At 41.3% G+C, this 10,026-nt stretch overlaps 1 protein-coding gene across 1 annotated transcript; it reads left to right on the top strand.

Annotated features, from left to right (window-relative positions):
• Positions 1-2,833: 2,833 nt before the first annotated feature.
• LOC118327515 (rho GDP-dissociation inhibitor 1-like) lies at positions 2,834-9,405 on the top strand (the record flags this gene model as incomplete). Its single annotated transcript, XM_035660894.1, is given in 3 exon segments — positions 2,834-3,022; positions 5,559-5,642; positions 9,329-9,405. Coding segments are annotated over 3 exon segments (348 nt in total), but the record flags the coding sequence as incomplete, so codon positions are not given.
• Between the last annotated feature and the right edge of the window lie 621 nt (positions 9,406-10,026).

Below are 10,026 nucleotides of genomic sequence, written 5' to 3'. Positions count from 1 at the left end.
AATAGATTTCCTCAGAAAAGCCCAGGTCAGACAGAAGTGGTAACCTTCATCAGCCTCCTGTACACTTTCTCTCTGTATATGAATTTGCAGTTTCTAGCTTCCTGTCTTGTTCAGTGAGCAGTGCCTGATGAAGATTGCTTCCTCCTCCAGCTGGGTGTCAAACTGGATTCCACTGCAATCCTGAGCCTTCTTAATGTTAATGTTTTGCCTGACAGCACTTGATGAAGCCTCTTCTATTACTTTTGGTCAACTCCTTAAGTCTTGTGCCTTTTGGCCTTTTTGAACTGTAGACAAACGAAACACACGATTCAGGATGAATTTAGGTATTCGCAGTTCTGTGTCACGAAAACGTAACAAATCCTGAACATCTCTCATCAAGACCCAACTTTCTGCTACTGCAGCCACGTACATGAACCCTTCCCACCTAAAGAGAAGGGAGGAGGAACGTCTTGATTTTTCACTACAGTGACAGAGAGTTTAATGCCAGCAGTTACATAATGTATTCAGTCTGAAGCCCCCTCCCCCAACAGCGCCTCTCCTGTCATTACAAACAGCCTTGATCCTAATTTTGTCTTTTGCGAATATAAAAATTAGTTATGCAAAACAGGGGAGTGCATTTTGAGATCAAAGGAATGTTGTAATGTAAAAAGAGTCTGGACTCTCTTGCTGGGGTGTTTTGTTTTGTGACCCACCCTCTCCTGGGGCTTCAGTCATTTCCATAAAGGTTGAATGATATTTGAAGTCACATTCTTGTTATCCAAAAGTAGTCAGAGGAGGTTTTTGGACCTTGCTCAGGCATGTTTGTGACTGAACCTCCTCAGTCGTCAGAGTTTGCGCCTTTACTGCTCACAGACAATCCTCAGTTAGTTTGGGCGGGTCAGAGGAAAGACCCTGGTAGAGGTACGCTCAGAGATTCTCTCTTCAAACCAGAAGGAGGAATCTGAATAATAATAATCACAACGGCCTTGCAAATGTTACAGGATTATTGTGAGTATTAGTAACAGCCCGTCAAGACATTAAAAACGTCACAGCTGTTTTGCCTCCATTGTCCAACAGTAAGGACACGTTTGGCTGTGCAGCCCTACTACTTATCAATCACTGCCACAGTTGACCTAGCACTGTGGGTGAGGGTGGCTGCTGAAAGCATTTAAATCCCTCAGTGGTTGCTGTTGTATAATGTAAACTGTGGTACGTCGGTATTAAAGCATTATTACAGGCTTAGGACTGTTTGGGGGAGCTGGAGGTAAAATTAGCTCACAGTTAGTTTTTGCTATAGCTGAATGCTTGTATGCAACTAACAGTTATTTTCCTAATGATTCAGTCAGTTGTTTAGTCAGAAACTAGGAAAGAACGACCATTAAAATTGAGCTTCTTTAGTCCAATCTAAAAACACTGAAGACTAAGAAAACCAGATCAAAATATCTGAACAATAGGGCTTTAACTGACTGACAGATTATTATATATATTATTATGTTAATAATGGATTAATCAATTAACAAAACGGGTTGATATAGAATCAAAGGGCGAATGGTTTTCAGTTCCAGCTGAATGTAAAATGCTCTCTGCAAGTCTTACACAGGTCTCCAGTTCCATTTGTCCAGGCCGGCCTAGGAGCTGCATATTTGGCACTCCAGTGGAGGATTAGACTCATTGCAAATGCCCAAAGAGAGTTTACATCCTTAATTTACTCTGCTGGTTTTTCCACATTACGGCGAATTAAATGTTGTCCACACAACCGGCCATTAGGTTTCTCCTGGAGCAGCAAATGGAGTACAAAATGTTGCTGTAATTATTTACAGTATTAAAGTTGCTGCACTTACGTGATTAAAGGTAAACACTAAGGTGATGTAGTAGAACGTAACTCTCAGGAATGAAACTACATTCAAATGTTTACACTGCATTGCTTGAGTCTTAACAAGGAACTGGCGGCCCGTGGCGCCTGTGCAGTGCTGCGGGTGGGATGGCCTTAATGTGAATGTCAAGTCTTTGAGCATAAACAAGCTCTTCCTGCTTTTGTTACTCATTATGTTTCAGTGGAGGGATTTCTTCCACTAACCTCCTTAGCAAGACACAGACTGTACACACAAGCTTATTTGCTGTCCAAGTGAAACTTAAACCCATTGGCTTAGCAGTAATTTATCATTATCATTTTTCTCTTTTGAGTAGTTTCTACCTGATACGAACTGAATGGCCTTATCCAGGGTTGTGCGCAAAAGTCATCTGATGCTTCAGATTGTTGGTCACAAAACGGTATTTTCCACGCAGACAGAAGGAAATAACTACACTGCATTACCTGAGCAGCGTGTTGGACACTGCTGCGAGCTTCCCGTATGTTAGACGCACTAGCAGTGGAGAGACCTGGTGGTTTGATTGGTCCATCTTTTTCTAAAACGCCTCACAGGGACCACGCCCCCCTCCAGGGAGAGGCTTCGTGTCATGTGATGCATGACGCCTCATTCACCACTCTGCTAGCGGTGGTGATGTTATTTCAGAGAAATGTGTTCAGATGATGTCGCACAGCAGCCAGAGTGAGGTCAGCAGCAGCATAAAGAGAAACGCCGCCGCTGCCGTCTTATCAGCACGACCTCGTAGCACACTGGACACGTCCCGTCAGCATTCCTCGGTTGCATTATTGTTGCAGTGATCTGTTTGTTCTGTTGGTTTACAACCTCTTCCCCAAGAGAGGCAAGTGTGCATGAGGAGTACAGGAAGAGTTCTCTGCGTGCTGTGTGTTTAAATCCTAGTCATGGTTCTCCTTTTGTTCTGTCTCAACCCTACCTGATTAATTTTTACGTGCCTCTATTTTTCCTCACTTTGCACCCACTGTCTCCAGACATGGCTGAGGATCAGGTGACTCCAGAGCAGCTAGCAGCCATCGCCGCCGAAAATGAGACGCCAGAGCCTGTGAACTACAAGGCACCGGCTCAGAAGTCGGTGAAGGAGATCCACGAGCTGGATAAGGACGATGAGAGTCTACGCAAATATAAAGAAACCCTGCTTGGCTCTGGGGTCACTGAGGCTGGTAATGCATTGACTGTATGTGTCCGTGCGTGTGTGTGAGAGAGAGAGGAAGCAGGAGAGAGCAAGGATGCTAGCTACCTGTTTGGCTAATAGAGTGACAGATTGGGCTTTGAAGTATCAGGTGCATTTAAAGTGTAATCTAAATCAGGGGAGGGCTGAATAGTTTGAGGAAAATATCTTTCTGTTTTTCCAACCAATATTACGTATGTGATCAGCATTGCAAAAATATTCTATAAAGTAAATTACTGGCCTGTATTTGCTGGTACCAAGTATGAGCATCAATTTATCTTGTTTGTACGAGAATAGAATTAGATAAAATAATGTTTCCCAGGGTTCTTTTTTCCAGTCAGTTTCAGAAAAGTCAACTTGTAACTAGACTAATCAATTTATCTTTTCTAGAAGATGTATCAATACAGTTCACATTTATTAAGTCTTAATAAATCGTCTTAGGATCAATAAGAACAGTGTATTTATAGGCTGACAACACCTAATAAAGGTGATATAGCATTGCGTTAATGCTGCCGCTGACTACAGCTCTCAGCTCTTGCTGATAAAGCTAACGTTAGCATCACAGATTAACACAGTGTCTACATAGTCCACATAAAGAAAACCGCACGTTAGCAGAGCAGCAGCTTCAGTCCTCCGTCTGTGTCTGCACGGGATGTGTTCAGGCACAGCACTGAGTGTAGGTCATCTGCATTTCAGCATTGTCCAATACACAATCGCTGTCGTTATACACGTAAAGTGGAGTAGAATAGACTCAAAAAGCGAGTCATTGAACAGCCTGTGTAGACTGCTGGATGATTACAATAGGAGCTTATGTGTTCTGTCAGATGTGTGTGAGACGGACGACTGAAGAATGCGTGTGAAACACCTCCTGTGTAGACGAGCTGTAACCAGACCAGCAGCTTCACAACCTTGAATATCAATGATCCAGACTCTGAGGGTTTAAGGTGAAAAGCCTAAAACAAAGATCGAATTTGCTTAGAACAAGTTGAACTGGGAGATTCCATCAACTCAAGCTGTGCACATTTGTTAACTACCAAGCTGATGTGTGGCGATCCCCTCGATCATTTATGTAGACAAAGACTGACCACACAATACACCACACACTTATTATTTATCCAAACAAACCATACCTAGTGCCGTTTCTTCTTCAGACTACTACCTTTCACCCAATGTAAATAGTAGAGACACTGGCATGAAGAGAGCATATTAACCAGATAACTGTCTATATTATTATTATTATTATTAATCTATATTATTCTGAAATGCCATTCTACATTTTTACTTAAGGTATTTTAAGTATATTATATCATTTTAACTTAAAGATCTGAGTACTTTTATATGTTTAATTGAATGCTGCAAAGGAGAACTTTTCAACATTATCAAAACAAGTGCAGGAAGCCAATGAGCATTTCTTATAAAGTTCACTGAAAATCGAAATAAATAAACAAATATGTCCCTGAAGTAGCGTAAAACTGAAAAGAAAACTAGTAAAACTTACATTTGTATTGACATTTGAGTTTTCAGTTTATCAGCAGAATATCAAAATATTGAATATCAGATCCAATAACCCTGACTGATCATGTTAGTTGCTAGTTGAAATTTGTGAGGTAAAGCACTTTAAGGCTTGGTGCCACAGCATTTGTGTATGTGGGAAAAAGAAAGCAAAGTGAGCTGATGGTGGTAGTGTGTGAGCTAGTGAAACGCTTGTTTTGCATTGCATCCCTGCTCCATCAACCCCTTAGGAGCCCATTTTCTCATATGAACTCCAGAAAAGTGTTATTTGTGACCCAATGAAATAAACAATAGAGCAAAATTTGAATTGATAGACGTACACAAAATATATCATCATATCGCACAGCCCTATTTGATAGTATAGCAAAAAACCTTTATTTCAACTTCAATGGAGACTGACCGAGGGCTGAGATGCAGTATTGGTTTTCAGATCCTCTAAGCTAAATCAGACTTCCAGATGGAGTTGTGTGTATACACTATGCATACATTCATGGCAGCCTGTGACCTAGTATCTTCTAGTATGTTGAACAAATGATAAATCAGTATGCTGTCTATTGGGGAGGAGAAAAGGCTGCTTCAGTGGGACTGAGAAGAAACCTAAGTCTAATTAATGCAGAGGCTGTCCCAACTACAGCAGAGCTGTCCTGATTTCAGCTCCCATGAGCCCACTCACTTAGACAGCTGCTTGTTACAGGACACGCATCCTGTGCAGGCCTCTTGTGAGTGTTTGGATTCTGGTCTAAGTTGTCTGCATGTGTACATAAAAACGTTGCCACAACAAATACCTGTCAGTTAACTGCACTCACAAACTCTGTTCTGTGATGTTGTTAAAAGGTATCCAGTGAAAGTCTGCACAGTATGAACAGTGGAGGTAAATGGTGGTAATTAAATGGCACAGTCGGAGGTGTTTAACAGGGAGCTGTAAATGTACAGTCTCTAAAATGTCACCTCATGGTGTGTTTGAAATAGTCTTGGTTGTCTTTATTGAACGCTCTGTTTCTTTGATCCTGTCTCAGATCCCTCTGTTCCCAATGTTCAAGTGACCCGGATGTCCCTTGTCTGTGAAACTGCCCCCAACCCTCTGATCCTGGACCTGCAAGGTGAGTCCCTGTTTATCAGCAAATAGAGATCACATATTTATTTAAGATATTTGCCTTCTGCAACAAAAGGATGCAACGGGTCAGCAGTATGGCTGCCGTCAGACTGATTGTGCGTCAAATTAAAAGAGGTCCAAACATTAATAGTTGTACTGATAACTTATAGTTTGTTTCTCCACGTATCGTCTCAACACAGAAATATGTTCTTCCGTGTCTTTCCTAGTAACTATATCTGTCCCAGTCAAATATAGCATCCCATTGACAGCTGCACTGACATTGCTTGTTTTGATTTTCATCCAACAGTACTTACAGATTCGTCTGTGAAGGTTTGAGTCTGTGCTGAGCATGCTGTAAATGAATATGGATTCACTGATTGCCTACAGAGGTAGAGAGGTATAGAGGAGGTACATAGACTGGATTCTTTTTTTTCCCTGTTTGGTTGATGACTGTAGAAATGTACTTACAATATTCCCAGTGACCATTTATCAGTTAAGACCCCCCCGCCCCGCCTCCGTAGCTGCTCGTGCCCCAGCTGGCCTAGATTAGAATCCATCCAGAACATTCTGTCCTGTGTCTGCCTCTCCCTGCATCGCTCTTAATTCTCCTACTTTCTCAGCAAAAAATAGCGACTGCCCACAAAGTTCAAAGTGTAAGTGATAATGGGTTTTCAGTCATTTTTGTTTAATGTCAGAGAGCTCATATTGATGCAGCTCTCTAAATCAGACCATTTTCATGTCCAAAATAGTACTCCGTACTGGAATGAAATCTGGCCCCTTTTTGCTCTGTGCTCCAGTCACTGTGGAGCAAGCCTCGGTCAGAACCCCAGTGTAGATTAGCTAGCTAGTTAGGTAGCGTTTTGCTTACATGAGCTAACTTAAGATGTGACTATCTACGTCCTTTTTATACCTTAACCAACTTCAAAATGTGGTTGAGTAGGCACATAGCATATCTATGTACAGGAAAGGAAAGGCTAACAAACTGATACTGGAGCACAGAGCAAAAAGTGACGGGACTTAGGAAGGGCAAACTCAAATATGTAGTGCTTTTCAGGTAAAAAAAGAATAGTAGGGGTGGAACAGTTCATTCACAGTTCGGTTCATATGATCACTGTTTTCGGTTCGGTACGTTTTTGCCATTTTTTTTTTTACATGCTTTTCATTTATTTGGCAAGGAGGTTGTTTGCTTTAACAAAATTCTGGCTAATAACATAAGGAACATAAACACTTCATTGTCAAATCTTAATTAAAATAATGGGTTTTCTAATTAGTGCAAACACAAATGCTGCTTTATTTTGATAGACAAATGGCCATATTACTAATCATGTTGAACATATTTGAAAGAATAGGCTACATTACTACAATAAGCTTCTATAGCTGTTTATAGAGGTTATTTTCTTATTTACTTAACTCACAAAGTACTTTCACCTTGCTTTTGCCTTCAGTACTCTTCCACCTGTCTCTGTGCCAGAGAGCGTCTCTGTGTGTTTCTCTGCAGATCCACTGTCAGTAGATTGTACAGGAGGGGCAGAGCGGGGGGAGATTGCCCGCTAGTTAATCGATTGCAGATACTTACTGAGAGATGCTTTGCTGAAGCAGCGGCACAGAACACAACCTTACCTCGTAGCCTATTCCAAATGAACCGAACAATACATACACATCCCGAGCCATGACTAGCGTAAAGAAAGGTTTGGATTCTTGATTTGAACCGCTCCATCCCTAATGAACACTGTACACAAGCTGTAGCAGTTGCTTCTGTTTGTCCTCATGGTCCAGTACTGGAAATCCACCCGGACAGTTCTTGGGCCATCATAACAAATTAGTACCTCAGGAGCAGGAGCTAGCTCAAATGCAGATCTGAATATCTCAAACTTTTGGCTTTCGGGTGAGTTTCTGGTGCTATAAAGGTGATTTGTCCTTTAAAGGTTAATTACTAATGAAAAAGAATACAACAAACATTTAGTAACCCTAGTAGCACCTAGCAGATAGTTTTGGGTCGTATCCCAGTTCTGTTCAGGTTACTGTTGATGATTTACAGACCTTGCTTTAAATAGTTAGCAGTATATTCATATATTATATGTTTAACACAGTATATACAATTGTAGTTGTTCTGTCTACCCCATTACATAGATGAGGCCCCTCCCCTCAGTATATAATGAAATTCAATACAAACACCAGCTATAACTATGGCTTTCAGAATGTCCATAGGGTTGAATAAAATCCCCTGAAAAACTTCATATAAGAATGATTTATTTATTTACTTTATTGTATTTTTTCCATGGCTTTCATTGTACAGGTGTACAGTCTAGCCTACTACTTAATAGTACCTCAGTGTTAATAGGTAACAAAAGTCACCCAAAGTACTGAAATACTGTGTCTGTTTTTGAAGTTACAGTAAAAGCCTGCTAAGAATGAGTCATAAAAACCTAGTCAGTGAGTTAGGTCACTGCCAGTAAAGGAATCAATACAGCCTCTGTATGCCAGACCTATCTGATGTTGGATTATTGGGGCCTTAAAGCTCAGGCTCACCAGTGTAAGAGACGGACCCCCGGGAAGAGGAGGACACATGCTCAGCTCAGCAGGAACATGCTGGAAGCTATCGCTCCAATCGAGAGCCTGTTTTTAGTGGCCTGGGAACGACAGGGCAGTGACTCTAAACAGTGTGGTCAGCACCCAGGGGGCTGCCAGATTATTTTAGACGCCCGTGGACACTGTATTAAGTATTCTCTACCATTTGTGGTGTTATTGTAATCCTAAATAGTTTTATAATCACTGTGTGGTGGGATTAATAGTTTTACTACAGAGGTCTTCAAACATTCCACGCCCCCGCAGGGGGACAGAGGGAGAGCTGCTTGAGGTCGAAGGGACAGGTGCATACCGGGGATCTTAAAACAATGGGACATTAGTTTGGCTGCTGATCTGACCTGCTATCAACACAGCAGTTCTAGCAGCAGCAGTGGCTGTGACACAAGTGAAGATGAAATTACATTTTCTGTCTTAGCTTAGCAAATTCTGTCCCAAATACAGGCAGGTGGAGTTCAGTGGTTGAAGCAAATAAAAACCCAGGCTATTAACTGAACTTTTTATGGTAGATGCTTTAAAATACCAGCTTCTCCTCAGAGTAATAACACAGACATGATGCACAGATTTTTAGATTCAGTGTGTCCCCCAATGTCCATCATTAACGTCTATAAATCCACTTCACAGAAATCATGGAAAAAGTTTTGAGAATCATTTAACGTTTAATATTATGAATACATGGATATCAAGTATACTGTTGCTGATGCTTTTTTGTATTATTCTCCATGACATAATGTCACTGTTACAGATTTTCAGATCACACTGTGTCAGGGTTCCTTTGGTGAAATAGTCCTGTCACACTCACTCGCAGCAGACAAGAGTCACAACTCGCCATCCAGTGTCAAACACTCGCATTATAATGTGACATAACCACAAGATTCACTAAACAGACTCAAGGTCATCCTCAGATCCTTAATGAAACATCTGGAGACGTGCTTCACACTTAAACTGTAAAAAGGACAAGATTTCCTCCACAATAATATAAGATCTTGACTTGGTATTGTTTGGTTTAGTACTAAATTCTTGTCTAATGATCATGATCAGCATCACTGTGACCAACTAAATACTGATGCCTGTCCTTTTTCCCCTTTTGCCCCTTTTGCCCTTAAACAGGAGACCTGGAAGCCTTTAAGAAGCAGGCCTTCGTTCTGAAGGAGGGAGTTGAATACAAAATAAAGATCAGCTTTAAGGTGAGAGCTGCTGCAACTGTATGCAGGTCATAGTCTGTTTCCCTGGAATACGTACCGTGGCCCTGAGGGTCAAAACACAGCAACATTTTAAATTACGGAAAAGGTGGGACAACACTTCTTTGTTTGAGGCTGGACAGAACCCAAGTCCCTGGCGACAGTTGCATTTCCTGTTTCTATTGTGCACTACTGTCAGCAGTGTCCTTGCACGGATTTCAAACTGAGTTTGAAAGGATGGAAGAGGAGATTGAAATCATAAGGGAATATTAACAGGGCATATTCATGTGCTATAATTGTTAGTGTGTAGCATTCAGGAGGATCTATTGGTAGAAATGGAATATTATATTCATGTTGTGTTTTTGTTACCTAATGAGCTGTTCCTATCTACAGATGCCATGGGTCACCTTCCATTAGTGAACTGCCATGTTTCTACAGTAGCCCAGAAGAGACTAAGACCTAAATGAGCACTGGTTGTATGGGACTTTTGTGGCACGCTCGTACTTCCTACTAACATCACTCAGTTTATTCCGCCAGGTCGCCAAATACAGACACACTCAATTAAGTCTTGCATCTGAAACTTGAACGCTTAGATGCCAGTACCTGTCGCTTTAAAATGTCATGGGA

Source organism: Morone saxatilis, unplaced genomic scaffold, assembly GCF_004916995.1.
Source record: "Morone saxatilis isolate NCDOM2014 unplaced genomic scaffold, NCSU_SB_2.0 Contig17, whole genome shotgun sequence".
NCBI lineage: Eukaryota > Metazoa > Chordata > Actinopteri > Moronidae > Morone > Morone saxatilis.
The sequence above is the reverse complement of the archived record's forward strand: the minus strand, read 5'-3'. Positions and strand labels throughout refer to the sequence as shown.